An 18,566-nucleotide genomic window follows, 5' to 3' on the forward strand; every position below is an offset into this window, starting at 1 on the left:
CATTACTCTCCTCCTGCCCAACTACTTCATCATATATTTTAGATAGTAACTCTTCCTCCTCTTCATTCACCATGTCCTCCTCTTCATTCACTATGTCCTGCTCTATAGGGTAGTCACAAAATTCTGGCTCACATACAGTGTGTTGAATATATATGTCAACCCTTAAGTGAACCCTGTAAAGATCAGCTATGTCTAAGGCTCCCTTATCATCAACTAACTCAGTCATGCCAAATGTAGGGTCCCTATACCAGATTCTCTCAAACTCCATATAGCCTAAATACTTAAGAACACCAACAAATTCAAAATAGCTCCAGGTGTCTACATCTATTTTCAAGGAAGCAGTTTCTCCTCCTTCATAGTTATTATTGTCACTATCAACGAAGGCACCACTATGGTGAATTGTTAGATAAAGAATCTCGTCCATTACACCTGATTCATATTAAGCCCATAAATAAGAACCCTAAATCATAACAAACCCAAAATTAAAATCAAGCATTAAACCCCTAATTTCATAGAGTAGTCATGTAATAAACCCTAAATCAAAACAATCATAAACATTTACAAGATGAATAGAACCCTAAAAACGAAACCCTAAAAGTAAACCCTAATACAAATGAGTGAACCCTAATACGAACGAAGATGAAGAGATCCCTAAAAACGAAATCCATTCGCAACAATAAGCACCATTCAGAGGTATAAATGACATACCTGTGATTCTTCAGTGGTCGATATTCTTCACGCGTTCGTTTTTGAGCTTTGGAGGTACACCCAGAACTTCTTAGCTTCAACTTCTGTGGTTGATATTCTTCAATTGTTGCTAAGTATGAAAAATGAGCTTTCTAAAGGATAAAGGTTTAGTTTTAAATTAATGATACACACGTGGATAATACACATCAGCATGTTAAATACCACTTGTATAAAAAAATAATAAGACAACTAACAGAAGCAAACAGAAGGATAAACGTGCTACGTTTTTAATAGATAAGGGAGTTATTTGAACTTTTAAAAAATTATGGGACCAAAATGGACCCCGAGTGAAAGTTAGAGGACGAAAAAGGATATTTTGCCTAGATTTTTTTTATATAAAAATATTTAAATCAATAATATATTTTTCCCGTATACCATTTTTGGATCATAAATACTATATTTCGTGTATAAAAATATTTAGATCAATAAAGGATTTTTTTCCGTATACAAATATTATTTATGTTTAAGTATCATTTACAAAAATATCTGGATCAATAGTAAATTTTCATATACAAAAATATTTAGATCAATAATAGATTTTTTTTTCGTATACCATTTTTTAATCAAAATTTTGTGGATCATAAATACCATCTTTCGCATATAAAATATTTTGATCAATAATAAATTTTATCCCGTATACAAATATTATTTATGGTTCAGTATCATTTACAAAAATAACTGAATCAATAGTAAATTTTCATATAAAAATATTTAGATAATAATAGATTTTTCCCGTATTCCATTTTTGGATCATAAATATTTGGATAATAAATACCATCTTTCGTATATAAAAATATTTAAATCAATAATAGATTTTTTTTCCCGTATACAAATATCATTTATGTTTAAGTATTATTTACAAAAATATCTGGATCAACAGTAAATTTTCGTATATAAAATATTTAGATCAATAATAAATTTTTTTGCCACGTACACAATTTAACTCATAACAAACATTTGACTAATAACATATATTTTAGAAACTAATTAACTTGTAAATTAAAAAAAGAGAATATTACTCATGCACCGAAAGTGTACAATTATTTTACGCATGCAAAAAATAAATTTTGGACACAAAATACTTCCAAAATGGTAAATTTAGTTACAAAAGTACAATTTAGAAAAAAAGTATAATTTAGTTACAAAAGTACAATTTAGATCCAAAAGAACAATTTATTTGCAAAAAGTAAATTTTGGACACAAAATACTTCCAAAATGGTAAATTTAGTTACAAAAGTACAATTTAGTTACAAAAGTACAATTTAGATCCAAAAGTACAATTTATTTGCAAAAAGTAAATTTTGGACACAAAATGTCCCCAAAATGATGAGGTGACGGACACAGACAAAATGTTAAAATGATGTTTTCTAGAACATCTAATTTTCTTATATTATAGATGTGTTGTACTTGTTGAGTCCTACAATAACCATGAAAAATATTTTGTTTGTGCAACTATGAAAAAAAAAATACAAGGTGGATGAAGTTTTCATCATAGCTTCATGCTTCTTGTACTTTTTTTCCATAGCTACACAAATAATATGTAACATAGTCAAAGTAAGGTCTTTGTTAAGATAATGAAGGAAACAACGCTAATGTCAATAAGTGAGAGTTCATTAGCTTATATATGGGTAAATTATTTCAAAATGATTATCTACCAACCGTTTTGATAAGTATTTATTTATTATAAATATATCACAACGGTGGAACGTACCAACCGTATTCATATCCTTTTAAGTTTTTTTATATAAAAATAAATAAAAAAGAAAAGACACGCCTTAACATTAAAGGAATAGTATATATGATGGCGCTGAAGTTCGAACCCATGAAAGCTTGATGCTTTTACCACAATTGGCTGCTCAACCGTTGTTATATATAATTAATTTTTAATAATAAAAAAAATGGTAGCGCCTTATTATTTTTAAATGTAGCGAAGAACAGTGGTAACCATGGCGTTGTTGTTTTCTCGTTTTATAGTAATGGGCTAATCCACTACATAGCCACGATCCTCACTGTCAAGCTCCAAAGTTCCTTAAAAAGGCCCACAGGACTATAGAAGAAAGGGCTCCTGATCCATATCTAGGGTTGCAATGGGGTCTGAAAACAATTCTCATGAAATTCAGGCACTGGCCTGTTAGTTCCTGTGCTTCTCCCCGTCACCAATAGAATCAAAGAGGAAGCCAACAACAGATATCCCAAGTTCGTAGTTAAGAGTGTCAAATATCACAAGTTCGCAATTAACATCAGATGCCGACCAGATACCAAGGTGCACCCCGCGGACACCATAGAATTTCCACGGGATGCACCATGGCTTCCACTGACCGGATAACGAAGCTAGGGTCGACTAGAAATGCCTAGTGAAGGATATCTTGAGTCCCGACCGCCAGGAAACTTATCGGTATCCACATCTAGCCATTGTCCAACACATTAGTTGGACAAATTCACTACAGGAGCACCCTGGATTATTTGAGAAAGGAATGAACAAACCGTAATCTCGGTCCTCTTAGGTGGAACAAATGAGCTACCCGGATTTCTTGAAGAAAGCTCAGAATCTAGAGATGTCGACCCACTTTGACCCCGAAAAGAAGAACCGGGTGCATCCATCAAAGTCCGGTTATCTCCCAAACCGAAAACCCAGTCCTCTAGATCATTCGAAGGTTAAATTTCCTGGACAACACATCAAAGGGCGAGCGATCATATAATTTCCATGGGATGCATTAGGGCTTCCACCGACCAAATAACGAAGCAGGGGTCCAATGGAAATGGCTAGTGAAGGATATCCCGAGTCCCGACCACCATGAAACTTGTTGGTACCCACATCCAGCCACTGTCTAACACTCCAGTTGGACAAATTCACCACAGGAGCACCCTGGGTTGTTTGAGAAGGGAATGAACAAATCTTAATTCCGTCCTTCCCAGTTGAACAACTGAGCTACCTGAATATCCTAAAGAAAGCCCTGAGTTTAGAGATGTTGGTCCACTTTGACTCTGAAAAAGCAGAACCAGGTACATCCATCAGAGGGCGGTTATCTCCCAAGTCGAAGACCCAGTCCTCCAGATCATTTGACGATGAAACTTTCTAAAAAACACATCCGAGGGCAAGCATCGGTAAACACTTGTTGCCAACTACATGATTTATTTAATGTATGTAAATATATTGCCCAGCTGCAATTACTGATATTATTGTCAAATGCAATATATATAAATGGGAAAAATACTCTTTTCGGTCCCGTATATTAACCTCAGTTTATTTTGGTCCCTTAACTTCAAAAAACTCCATATTGGTACCTTATATCTTCAAAAGATACCATTTTAGTCCTTTTTGCCATATTAGCGACTAATTTAGCGACTGATTTTTTAGTTTTTTCATTGATAATTTGACAAAATGACCAACATGATAGCAGAGGTAAAACGCATTTCGTGTCCGAAGTTAAAAATACTTTTTGCAGTAGTGATTTTTATTCGTATACTGCAAATGAGATTCTACCAAGTATGAGGAATCAACCTTAAAGCTCGTGAAGAGACCTTGGTCCACCTCCCTAATAAACATATCACTCAACCCTTCAACAGCTAGTAGAAACATGAACATGCTCTACGGTAAATAATATATTTTATGACTAAATTTTTGTCTCACCCACGAACAACTGAAGTATAAACCATAGGGGCGCCACATTTAAAAAAATTACATATTCACTTGGTTGAGCTGACAACCGAGGGAAAATATATTCACGGAACATGCTTTGAATCCCAATAAGATATATTTCAAAAAACCTTCTCTCTATGTTAATTCTTGGAATAGGATATGTTTCAAAAACACTATAAATTTTGGCTCCCAGCTATTGACAACACTGATTGTAGTAAGAACCCCAAAAATTATAGATAACTACATTTTCGTACTTTTTTTCCTTGTCATGTTATTGGATTCAACGTTAGATAGTTTGGATTTGTTTATCGGTGACTATCTAATAACATGGTTAACTTGTAGATGATTTTATGTTGTCTCTAACTTAATAGGTTATTGACAAGTTATAATCCTTTCCATTTTCTCTCTCCATTTATATTATAGTTTTGAAACATATGTAGTTTATATAAAATAAATTGACCCATTGAATATTACATTATTACATTTATATTCCTAAAACTTTGATAATATACAAAATGGAGAAGGGAGAAAATGAAAAAGATCCTGGCTAGTTATTGACTGTCCTTCAGCTTTGATACAACTTTTGAGGGGGCTCAACGTACACAATGTAGTACATGTTGAAGGTGAAAGTGTTGAAAATGACAAGTGTTATTGAGTTGATGGGCTCAACGTACACCCGTTATACCGAAAATAAGGTATAAATATCAATGATTTTACATCCATTATATCTAACAATTTACCGAAAATAGGATGTAAATTCTTTAAAACTTAGTGTAAATTTCTGACAATTTACACCCTGATAAGTGCCAAAATGTAGTTATTTTGCGTATGTAAATAGTGGCACTTATCGATACTTTTTGTTAATATCGTGTTAATAATTCCCTATTTTTGTGTAAATTCGTATACTTTGAGTTTTATTACGTTTTCGTGTAAATATGTACCGTTCGATAGTTTTGTTGTCTTCTTGTAGGTATTTTTGCATTTTCGGAGCCTTGAGGAGTAAAGTGTCGAAGACACGGCTGTAGACGTGTTTTGAAGAAATAAAGTTGCTGTTCTGGTGTAGCTCGCGTCACGCGCTGTAGGAGAAAAAAGAAATAATTCAGGCAGAAGCTTGGGCGCGTCGCGCGCTATTAGGGCGTGTCACACCCTCTAGGACGGTTTGGTACATAAGTGATAGGGCGCGTCGCGCACTCTAGGGCGTGCCGCGCCCACTGCAAAATTCTGCTTTTGTATAAATAGTTCAGCTTTGTGATTTTAGGTTTTTATCACCTCTTCTTGGACAAAGTTAAGCTCTGATCCATTCTTTGTGGTTTAGAAGTTCAAGCAACACTATTGGGTGTCTCATCATGTCGATTTAGCTCGGGTGGTCTCTGATTGTGCCAACAAACACGAGAAGTTTCCGCTTGTTCTTCTTCTTCCCTGTGACCCATTCCAATGGTGGGGTTTGTATGTATATTTTTCCTCTCTTGTATGTATATTTGTTGATCTTTGGATCGTTTATATATTCTCTTTATAAATCATCATTGTTGTTGTTCTTGATCTTTTTGCTTAAATGCTCTGGATTTGTGTTGTTGCAGAAATGGACATCTTAGATCTTGATTAGGAATGATATCTGTTAGTTTCTAGGTTTCAGACATGGATTTATGGCTAACTCGTAATGGGTATCGAGTTTAATGCCTCTGTGTTGTTTGTGTCGGTTGAGACATCGCTGTGTGAATAGTACGGTTGGGCTTTCGTCAGTGTTTCAGAAATGAACACTGGTGTGGCGTCTCGAATGATGCCTGGTGATGTTGATGCGTATTGTGAGTGTGTTTTCGATAAGATCTTCAGATTTAAGTATTCGACGGGTTAAGTAGAAATACGATTCCAGACTGAATTCTCTTAAGCTACAATAGATTGTTTATTTGCTTTTATTTACTTTTCCCGCACCCAATCATGAAACTTAGAACGCGAGATAGTCGAACGACAGTTTTTCTCACCAATCTCTACGGACACGATAATTTCCCGGATAAATACTTCCAAAACTTTTGTTGCTTGCCGCTTTACCGCTCCAACACACCCATTATGTTTAAAATAAGATGTAAATATGTTTAAATTTGGTGTAAATATCAAACAATTTACGTGTATTTTATCTGCAATAAGGTGTAATACATTCTCCTTTTACACCCATTTTAAAACGAGTATAAATTCTTCATACATATTTCGCCCGATGAGTTTACACCCGATCATAACTGGTGTAATAAGCCTAAAAATGGGTGTAAAATTCTCCACTAGTATACCAAACTCCTTTTATTTTGTATTCAATGCAGGAGAAATTCTTGCATGGACACGACCCTAAATTCACATTTTTAGGAACAACTAATAAAAATAGAGCAATTTTTTAATTTATTTTAATTTTAATTTTGTTTTTAATTGAATTCATGGGGTGGTTGAGATTATGAAGGAGAGAGAAAATTCAATATTTATTTTTTTATTAATTAAAATTTTGTAATTGATTGTATATATGTAAAATAATTTCTTATAGATATGTGTCCACCTAAAATTTTTCCTCAATGCAGTCAAGAAAATTATTTGCACCATGCATGCAACTAGGGCACACATGTATTCTTCCCTTTCTTTAGTTAGTTCATCGAAAAATTATTTACAACATAAAAAATGATTTAAAGAGTAGAGTAGAGTGAGGACTATTGTGGAAAATTTAATCTCCAAAGATGTTGAAAAAGAGATACAAAGTTTGATTCTTACTGCTTACAATTTTCCTCTCTTTCTAACATACTAACAAACCACTAATATTAATATATAAAAACAAACAATGTAGCTAGGAAAAACATGAACACGTGTTTCCTAGTTGTATTTTCCATTTCCATCTCTAAATGCTTCCAATGCAACCATTATGTCATCATCATCTTGCAAGTTAAAGCCATAGCCATTCATGATCCACTGGTCATTAGTTTCCATAATACTACTATTATTCAAATCATTTGTAGGAGTAACAAGGTCCCTACTAGGAAAACTCGATATGGATGTTGGAGAAAAAGGGTCATCATCATTTTCAAGCATAGTGGCACACATATTGCTATACACTGCATTGTTGTGTTTGGTTATTAACACATTTGATGAGCTTGATGAACATGGCAAAGATTCAATTTGAGTTTTACCTAACATTGACGATGATCTTGCTTCAGCTTCCAATCTAACACTCTCCCATTGAGCCATGTGTTTTGTAGCAATATCATCCTTTTCCTTGTTGTTGGATATTGGTTTGTGAGTAACAGGATCTATGCCCATTTTAATAAGTCTTTTCTTGATGTTAGTATTCCAACGATTCTTTATCTCATTGTCTGTTCTCCTTGGCAGGAGAGCTGCTATTGTGGACCATCTGTAAAAGTGTAATCAAATAATTCTTTATATCAAAAATTAAATTTGTGATATTCCTCCATGATCCAATTCAGAAAAAAAACTCACTTGTTTCCAAGAAGAGCATGCAGTTGAATAATAGTGTCATCTTCCTCCAAACTAAAGTTTCCTCGTTTTATATAAGGACTAAGATAGTTAATCCACCTTAATCTACAACTCTTTCCACATCTTTGAAGACCTACATATACATATATAAAAGTGAAACTCATTATTTTTTATTAAAAAAATATTCATAACTAAGATTTGAAAGATGCATTTCTAACACTAAAGACACAATATAAGACATGCATTAAATTTATGATTATAGAGATATATGTTACCTGCTCTAGCAGGCAAAGAATGCCAGTTTTCATAGCCATTTTGAGTAATATATGCTATAAGCTTCTTGTCTTCGTTTGGTGTCCATGGTCCTTTCTTCAACTCTACTATGTTCTCACAGCATGGTCTCCTACTCATTTTCAAATGATAATATCAAATGAATATGCATAGATTTATGAAGTAGTAAGGTTTTCTGTAATAAGTAGGTGACTCTTGGTGTTTTTAATTCAAAAGATCATACATTAATAGAATAGAAGGACAAATAATTGAGGTTAAAAAAGAGGGGGTACCTGATAGTGTTGCAGTACACATTAATATATATATAGTGGGCCATCACATGCTCGTTTTGTACAGACAGGTCTTGTGTTGCAGTCAGATACCAATGTATTACCGATACTACTAACATTAATCAAAGGAGATGTAATGTGCATATAAGTAACTCATGAAGAGTATGAGCAAGGTCTCATAGAGTGCAAACGTAATGTGCATGGCAGGCTGATGTTGAACAAAGGTTTGTGTGCAAAGCTCTTGTTACAATGGAAGTTCACAGAGCAATGATGATACCCTGGGTAGAGGTTGCTGTGAATTTTAGTTTAATATCTACAAGGATATAGGGATTGTGTGGTAAATGAGGTCTATCAATCTTAAACTATGAGTATTAAGAATATCAAAATGGATTAAAGATTTTAATCCGTATACATAACATCAAACACATTCTTAAATTTGGATTTGAATGATGTTACCAAAGCAATATTAGAGCATCTCCAATGGGAGAACTTATTTTTTAGTTGCTTGAGCTATTTTTTGTGGGACTAATTGCCACATTGTATTTAACCAACATCTAAACAATTTAAACCAATTTCACTCCAATGGTAATTTGAATAAGCAATCTATATGTAGTCCAATTAATTTATGTTTGACCCCACCAATTATCAAGATTAATATTATTTAATATTAAGCAACCTACTTTTTGAATTGCTTCATGATGTAACTTACACAAATGTTTAAGCAACGAGAACGCCACATGTATCTACTCCAATGATAAAAATGCTAAATTCTGGAACTTATGAATCCTAGTGTACATTAAGGAACCTCCATCGGAGATGCTCTTAAAAACGTCGCATATTCTTTGAAATTACTAGTGCAACAGGGACCACTTTTGTTGGAAGAAACTTCAAAGTGTCGATCTTTTGGCCACTATGCATGTGTCTTAGTTTTTTTTTTTAATAAGCAACTGAATAAAAGATATCGCACTAGGGGTGCAATCCTTACATCGAGACAAAACTAGGAAGTTTTGTTACAAAGTAATGGTAATTTATACCAATCATAAAAAGATATCCTACTATGAGGTTCCCTATTACAACTCCATCTCCAAGAGAAAAACATGATGTTTAATATCACCTCATCATAACTAAAAATACCATTATCAAAAATAATTGTATTTCTCATCTTCCAAGTACACCAAATTAGTGCTATCCATATTGTGTTTAGAATAGCTTTAATGTTGGTGTTTTTCTCATTTTCTTGAATGATTTCGAAGCTTTTGAATTCCTCTAAAGAGATCCTCACTTCGTCTCCCAACCACATATAGATCCTATTCCAAACCGCATGTGTCTTAGTGGATATGGATATGTCCACTAACATTTTAACTCTATGACAACACCTAATTTTTGAGAAATAAAAATTGTTCTCATAGAGTTAATAAACAATGTATTTTATATTAGTAATTCATTCAAGTTTGTTATTAACCCACCTTATAAAGAAATCAAGATCAAAATTACTAGCAAATTCCATCCAACAAATCACGTTTTCTCATCCAACAGAGAAAATCTGTTCTGTATTTTCTGGATAACAAATTACGGTGAGGTTGCATTTTCTCTTTTTTCACGGTGAAATAGAAAAGAAGAAAATATGTTTTGCATTTTCTAGGTTTTTATTAACAGTTGATCGAAAAAGAACACTAGATGCAATTGGTGCAAAAAAAAGATTTACTTTCCCATTTTATTAAAAGTTGAAATCGGGGATTTTAACTTGGGATTTAAGGGAAATCAAAGAAAATTAGAAAAAGAATAAATTGATTGAAGAAACAAAGGAATATTATAGAAGAAATTGTGAATTGATGGAATTGGAGGTTTTTCACGTTGAATAAGAAAAGGAATATTATCTGGGTTTGTCACATTGAAGCCAAGTTGAATTGGAGGTTATTAGCTTTTCTGGTTTTGAATTGGATTTGAGATTGGTTGTTAGGGTTTTATCAAAGTGAATGAAACTTTACAATTTTTTTTGCAATATTAAAAGGTATCAAGATATCATACATAGCATAGACATATATTATTATTCAGTTAGTTACTTAGTTCTGTTAGTTACTCTTAGTACAGTTGTATTATTACACTAGTTAGTTACTTGTATAGCTCAATATATATATATATATATATATATATATATATATATATATATATATATGTACTTATATGTAATTACCACTGGATGATGAATAATGAAATATTTTACTTCCATACTTTGCTTTTGTTGCGATACTGTCATGGTATCAGAGCTCAATGAGCTCTGGTGACCACACCTCTTCTTCTCCCTTGCTTCAAGATTTTGGAAGCTTCTTCATCGTGTTTCTTCCCTTTTTTTCTTCTTTCAGATCTTGAATCCTCTCTCTCAGAGTTCTTTCTACTCTTCCCATGGATTACCAGAGCTATGTTGATTTCGCAACAAAATCGGCGAATGCTTAATATCTTCATCCAAACGAGAGTCCCGCACTGATTCTTGTTGCTCCACCATTGGACAATAAGAACTATCATACCTGGTCACGATCTATGCATCCTGCGTTGATTTCCAAGAACAAGGAGAAGTTCATCGATGGATCTTTTCCTAAGCCATTCGTCACCGATCCGTTATTCGCACAGTGGATTTGTTGCAACACGATGGTTGTATCTTGGATTCAACATTCAATTTCTGATTCGATTGCAAAATCAGTTCTATGGATCGACACAGCAGCAAGCATTTGGAAGAATCTCCAAATTAGGTTTTCGCAGAGTGACATTTTCTGCATCTCAGACATTCAATAAGAATTGTATCGCTTCCGCCAAGGTACTCTTGATGTTTCTGAATACTTCACGCAATTGAAAATGCTTTGGGATGAACTGGAAAACTATCGTCCCCTTCCTTGTTGTAAATGCTCCTTTACTTGTTCTTGTGGTGCTGTTGACTCTGCTAGAATTTACCGTGAACAAGATTATGTAATTAGGTTTTTGAAGGGCTTAAATGAGAAATTCACTAGCTCCAAGTCGCAGATTGTGATGATGAATCTGATGCCTAACATTGACAAAGTGCTTTCACTCATTATTCAGCAAGAACGCGAATTAAGTCTTGTTTCTCCTACTGATTCCAATGATTCTGTGGTCTCTGCTTTACACGTTTGATCAGTGCATTTTTATGCACGTCCTTTCATGTTTGTACTCAAGTATTTCGTTGGTTTGTTTTGATTATTTTTATGTTTTAATGTGTTTTTATATTTTATTTTATTTTTAGCTTTATTTAATTTTCGCACTTTATTTTTCAGCTTTAGCAGTCTGCACGGAAACGATCATAACTGGAGTTCTAGAAGTCCGATTGAGGCGTTCTAATAATCGCCGGAAAGCTAAGAGAGAGAGAGCTACGACTTTCATGTTGGAGTCAAAGTCAGATTCGGAGCCGATAATTCCCAGTTTTGCGTTTAAAGCTGCAACACTTTTTATTTTAGTGTTTCGGGTCGCTAGAAGTGGGCCGGGTTTTGTAATTCGACCCAGTTGGGTCATAAACATATTTTGGCTGATTCCTAATAGGTCTAGCAGCCACGAAACACTGTTCACCATGGACCATTCACGATTTTACTATTCACGTTTTTGGGAGAGCTTGTACGTTTGATCATGAAGAACTAATTCTTAGAGGTTAATCTGCTGTAAACGGTTTCCGCCGATACTTTGAGGTTCTTATATTTTCCAATTAATCTATTTCCTTTCAATTCTAATCTTTGATATGTTGTTTGCTTAATTCGATATTATCCAAGGTTGAATTGATTTATTTCGATGGTTGCATGTTCCTACACTTTAATCGCGTTTGCTTAATCCGCGTATGTTTGTCGTGTTTGCTTAATTCACGATTGCTATATATAATCCGTTTGCTTAATTCGGGAATTAGGAACATACATCACATAATATCAATTGTGCTTGTATAATTGTTGTTATAATCGAAAAGGGAATAGAATCCGCTTGTGAGTTGGAAATTATTTGGATCGATGATAAGTTAGGAAGCCAAAACAGTAGATTAATTGTTTCAGCTCATTTTGATAATCGCTTATTTTCACTATTTTGTTTAATCGAAATCTAAAACAACCCCCCTAAATCGATTTACCTTTGGTTAATAATCAACGAGAATCCTTGTGATACGATACGCGAGTCACTTGTCGCTTTCTACGGTTTTGTTCAAAACAACTCGTTTTTCATCCGTGCGCGACAGCGGATCAACGTTCAAGGTTCTTCTTCTGGCAAAGGGCATCAACACCCGAAAGGGAAATGGCCTCAACAATCTAAAGGAACTGGTCGTGTATGCACGCACTGTGGAAGGACAAATCACACAGTGGAAACATGTTTTTTGAAACATGGCTATCCACATGGGTTCAAGCAAAAAGGGCGAATTTCTCAGGCTACAGATGGAAATTCACAGTCACAGGCTAACAATGCTTTTGCTTCTCCTCCTGTAGAAGATTCACATTCCTCTTTTGGATTCACTCAAGAAGAGATTCAAAGCATCCGTGCCCTACTTCAACAATAAAAAACCAGTCCCACTGCCAACTCAATACTCACATCTCCCTTAGCCTTAAACTCTCACTCTTCACACATTGGTAAGAACTCAAATCTCTGGATATTAGATACAGGTGCCACTCAGCACATTACCTTTAATCTTGAATCTTTTACTTCTTATCATTCCATTAGTTCTGTCCCTGTTACTCTACCCGATGGTTCCCTTATGAATGCTTGTATAGCTGGAAATGTAGTTATTTCTTGTTCCCTAAACTTAAAAAATATTCTCTATGTACCCACTTTTCATGTCAATCTTATCTTTGTTCCTAAGTTAACTATTAGCAATAATTGTCATCTTAATTTCTCCTCCAATATATGTCATCTTTTGCAGAACCATTCGAAGAAAACAAATGGTACAACTAGCTTGCAAAGGGGTCTATACATCCTTGACACACATGCTGCAAATTCTACTTGTAACTCTGTTGTTTCCAATTCTTCTGAAACTTGGCACTTAAGGCTAGGCCATGCTTCTCTTTCTAGTTTACAAATAATTGCTAAAAATTGCCCTCTCATTCCTTGTAAAAACAATATGAATCCTTGTGATTCTTGTCATTATGCCAAACAAAAGAAGCTGCCTTTTCCCATTAGCAATACTTGTACCAATTCTCCTTTTGATCTTTTACATGCTGACTTATGGGGGCCTTTTGCCACTGAATCTATTATGGGACATATATACTTTCTTACCCTTGTAGAAGATTATTCAAGGTTTACATGGGTCATTTTTCTCAAAAATAAATCTGACACTAAACAAAGCATAATTCACTTTGTTGCTTCCTTAGAAAACCATTTCAACACTACCTTAAAATCCTTTAGATCTGACAATGGTTCTGAATTCCTCCCATTGCAATATTTATTTTCTCTCTAAAGGAATTCAACATCAAAAATCCTGTGTGGAAACTCCCCAACAAAACGGGGTAGTCGAGCGAAAACACCAACACATTTTGAATGTGGCTAGAGCCATTACTTTTCACTCTAACATCCCTTTAAATTTGTGGAATTTTAGCATCAAACATGCTGTCCATTTAATCAATCGCATCCCCAGCCCTCTGTTACAATCCAAATTCCCTTATGTGAAACTTTTCAATACTTTCCCTGTTACCATTCATCTAAAAGTGTTTGGCTGTCTTTGTTTCTCCACCACCATACAAAACAATAGGACCAAGTTTCAGCCTAGAGCCAGAAGGCTGCTTTCCTTGGCTATAAGGATGGTACAAAGGGTTACCTCCTTTATGACTTACAATCTAATGAACTATTTCTATCAAGAAATGTCATATTCTATGAGTCCTTCTTTCCATTCAAAAAGCCCCTCAAACCTACTCCTGATCCCACCTCAATCCTCTGGACAATAACCATATTCCTCATGACCCTGATATGGACCCAAAGGTCTTTAACCACCCAGCTCTGCTTGATAGTGACCTTACAACACACAATACTGCCCCTTAGACACCTAATCTAACCTCTGCACCTGCCTTCCTTAACACACCTACATCTCATAGCCCTAATTCCTCACCTCCCAGTCCTACTTTAGTGGACTTTGACCCAAAATCATCTAATACCCTTCCCTCTGCCAGCCTGGATGCAGATTCTTCTCCTGCTCCAACAACTGCCCCTCTCCCTCCTCTTAGAAAATCTTCCAGAGCCAAAACTCTCCCTACATATCTTCAAGACTACCACTGTAGTCTTCTTCCCCACTCCACCATCAATCTGTCCACTTCTGTCCCTTATCCCATTTCCTCTTCCTTATCCTACCATAATTGTTCTCCAACCCACAAACAATTTTGCTGCACTATATCCTCTATTCCTGAACCTAAAACATATGCCCAAGCATCTAAACTCGATTGTTGGAAAAAGGCTATGGATACCGAGATGGCTGCTCTTGAAGAAAACCATACCTGGAAAATTGTGGATCTCCCTGCAGGTAAGGTCCCAGTTGGTTGCAAATGGGTTTAAAAAGTTAAGTACCATTCCAATGGCACCATAGAAAGATATAAGGCCAGGTCAGTTGCTAAAGGTTACACATAGTTAGAAGGTGTTGATTATTTTGACACATTCTCCCCTGTTGCCAAAATCACCACAGTGAGGGTCCTTCTCACTCTTGCAGCTATCAAGCATTGGCACCTTGAACAACTTGATGTTAACAATGTATTTCTTCATGGAGACCTCCATGAAGAGGTTTATATGTGTCTCCCTCCTGGTTATGGTTCTTCTGATTCTAACAAAGTGTGTAAACTAACAAAATCTCTCTATGGTTTAAAGCAGACCAACAGGCAGTGGCATGCTAAGCTCTCTTCCTCATTACTTTCTTTGGGATATGTTCAATCTGAGGCTGATCACTCTCTATATACTAAGACTTATGATTCTGGATTTACTTCCTTGTTAGTATATGTTGATGATATTGTCTTAACAGGCGACTCTCTTGCTGAAATTACTAAAGTCAAGGCCTTTCTACATAACAAGTTTCGTATTAAGGACCTTGGCCAACTCAGATTTTTTTTAGGGTTGGAGATTGCTAGATCTAGCAAAGGTATTTTTCTCAACCAAAGGAAGTATGTTCTGGAAATGCTTGAGGACACATGTTTTCTTGGAGCTAAACCTACCTCAACCCCTTCTGATCCAAATGTGAAACTCTCCTCTACTGATGGGGTTCCATTAGATGACCCCTCATCCTATAGAAAGCTGATTGGGAGACTTTTATACCTCACCAACACCAGACCCGACATTTCATACTCATTCCAACATCTTAGCCAATATGTTGCTAACCCTTTTATCACTCACTACCAGGCTGCCACTAGGATATTAAGATACTTAAAAGCTTTTCCTGCCCAAGGTATCTTGCCGATGCAGATTGGGCTCGATGCCCAGACACAAGGAAATCTGTCACAGGTTATTGTGTTCCACTCGCATCTCTGACTTGCAAAATTCAATGGTTGCGCTACTTTTTTAATGATGTTCGCATTCAGTTCTCTGCTCCTGCTTCCTTATATTGTGACAGCAAGTCTGCAATTTATCTTGCACACAATCCCAACTTTCACGAGCGCAACAAACACATCGAGTTAGACTATCATGTCATTCGAGAGAAACTATAGTCTAAGCTCATTCATCTTCTTCCCGTTCCTTCTAGCTCACAACTCGCCGATGTATTAACCAAACCGCTCCATGCTCCCTTGTTTTCATCACTTCTGTCCAAGTTAGGTCTATGCAATATAGATAGTCCAACTTGTGGGGAGGTATCAAGATATCATACATAGCTTAGCCATATATTATTATTCAGTTAGTTACTCTTAGTACAATTGTATTATTACACTAGTTAGTTACTTGTATACCTCAATATATATATATATATATATATATATATATATATATATATATATATATATATATATATATATACAGGTACTTATATGTAATTACCACTGGATGATGAATAATGAAATATTTTACTTCCATACTTTGCTTTTGTTGCGATACTGTCAAAAGGTGTTGTAAAAGATAAAGATGAAGAAGCTATATCAAAACTTAGAAAAAATTGGGGAAGAAGATGAAGAAGCTGTATCAAAATCCAGAAAAAATTTAGTAACGATTTTTCGTCTCATAGTTTTTTTTAATAAGCAATATATAGATGGGGAGTAAAAGGGTTACTCCACCCCGATACACATGGAAAGCTCCTAAGCCTCAAAACACGAGAGCGGTAGGATATTCCAATGATAAAAATTACAAAAGGGAACCTTTTTATAAAAGGAATTAAGCCACCTCCAAGAATTGAAGACAATATCCGATATGCACTCGGTAAAACTAAAAGGTGCTGTAGACTTTTCCACAATCATTAACTTTCTTATATTATAGATTTACATGAAATGAAATCTGTTGAAATTGGTGCACATTTCTAGACCATTCTAGCAAAAATAAATGACAATGTTTAGAGAAAACTAGAATAGTCTAAAGTTCCTACATGTTTCTAGATTATTCCAATAAATCTTAGATTAACTTATAGCCTAGAAAGTTCTAAGTCAATGTAATGTAGAAAAGACAAACAAAAGTCTAGATAATTCTATTCTAGAAACATCCTGAAGCACCTATAAATAGACAAGCATATGTGTAATTGTATTTAAGCCTTTAAGGTCCAATATCAATAACAATGAAGGCTTCATCATACTATTACTCTCGTCCTATAATAAGTTGATTACTTATTGTTGCCTCTTGTTCTGTGTTACTAAATGTTCCAATACTAGCTCTCGCACTACTTGCTACTATCTTTTAAATATCTACCAGAGCTTTTTACATCATCCAACTACATTCTAAACTATCACTACTACTGCTAAATGCCAACATAATGAGTCCATGTCAAAATTCTTCTACAAGAATGACAAAAGACTCATAAACAACTAAGAAGCAAGAGCGATCCCTGTCAGAATTATTCAATAAGAACAACAAGGAGATTCACATGCAACTAGACAACAAAAGTGGTCCTTGTTAGAAGTCTTTAACAAGACAAACAAGGAATATCACAAGCGCAACTAAGGAGCGTGAATGATTCTCGTCAAAAACCTTCAATAATGATGAGAAAGTGTTTAATAACAATCATTGTGACAAGTAGTGTGACAAAATTGAATCACGATGAAGGTAATGCTTTTCAAAATAGAATATATTACATAAGAGTATCAATGGAGGAGGAGATAGTCTTACAAATTCACATTTGAACAACTATGGTCTACACTTGGAGTTACGAAAATATGCATCAAGGAGGAGTGTTGAAATTGATGCACATTTCTAGATCATTCTAGCAAAAATAAATGACAATGTTTAGAGAAAACTATAATAGTCTAAAGTTCCTACATGTTTCTAGATTATTCTAATAAATCTTAGATTAACTTATAGTCTAGAAAGTTCTAAGTTAATGTAATGTAGAAAAGACAAACAAAAGTCAAGATAATTCTATTCTATAAACATCCTAAAGCACCTAAAAATAAACAAGCATATGTGTAATTGTATTTAGGCCTTTAAGGTCCAATATCAATAACAATGAAGGCTTCATCATACTGTTACTCTCCTCCTATAATAAGTTGATTAGTTATGTGTTGCCTCTTGTTCTGTGTTACTAAATGTTCTAATACTAGCTCTCACACTACTCGCTATTATCTTTCAAATATCTACCAGAGCTTTTTACATCATCCAACTATATTCTAAACTATCACTACTACCACTAAATACCAACAAAATCAAGTACTCTCATGTCATGCATGCAAGCTCCTTAAGAAACATGTTAGTGTTGGAGCTATCAAACTCCTTTTATTTTGTACTCAAAATTATTTGCAGCATGCATGCAACTAGGGCACACATGTATTCTTCACTTATTTTTTATTCTGCCAAAGATTATTAATCATTGAAGAAGCCAACCAGTACTACATAAATGATTCAAAGAGTAGACTACTAATTACTAACTAACTTTCCTCTCTTTCGATCGGAATTCAAATATGAGTGGTTAAATTTCACGTCCGCTTCTCATCACTTTCTAAAATACAAACTACTAATTAATATTAATACATAAAAACCAGTGGAGAATAAACAAGAACACGTGCTTCACTTCCAAGAAACCA

At 34.7% G+C, this 18,566-nt stretch overlaps 1 protein-coding gene across 1 annotated transcript; it reads right to left on the minus strand.

Annotated features, from left to right (window-relative positions):
- Window positions 1-7,231: 7,231 nt before the first annotated feature.
- On the minus strand, window positions 7,232-8,260 carry LOC131649638 (transcription factor MYB106-like). The gene is made up of 3 exons (XM_058919391.1): window positions 8,125-8,260; window positions 7,853-7,982; window positions 7,232-7,766 (listed from the first exon to the last, which is right to left on the minus strand). The coding sequence occupies exons 1-3, from the start codon at window positions 8,258-8,260 to the stop codon at window positions 7,232-7,234; spliced, it is 801 nt and encodes a 266-aa protein (XP_058775374.1).
- Between the last annotated feature and the right edge of the window lie 10,306 nt (window positions 8,261-18,566).

The sequence above is a fragment of the Vicia villosa genome, linkage group LG2, assembly GCF_029867415.1.
Source record: "Vicia villosa cultivar HV-30 ecotype Madison, WI linkage group LG2, Vvil1.0, whole genome shotgun sequence".
Lineage (NCBI taxonomy): Eukaryota > Viridiplantae > Streptophyta > Magnoliopsida > Fabales > Fabaceae > Vicia > Vicia villosa.

Excerpts from the sequence above, each read along its gene's own strand:
- LOC131649638 (XM_058919391.1), bottom strand. The coding sequence starts at position 8,260 with ATGAGTAGGAGACCATGCTGTGAGAACATAGTAGAGTTGAAGAAAGGA. Across the intron at positions 7,983-8,124 it reads TTCTTTGCCTGCTAGAGCAG|GTCTTCAAAGATGTGGAAAG; the intron begins GTAACATATATC and ends ATGTATATGTAG. Across the intron at positions 7,767-7,852 it reads CATGCTCTTCTTGGAAACAA|ATGGTCCACAATAGCAGCTC; the intron begins GTGAGTTTTTTT and ends ACACTTTTACAG.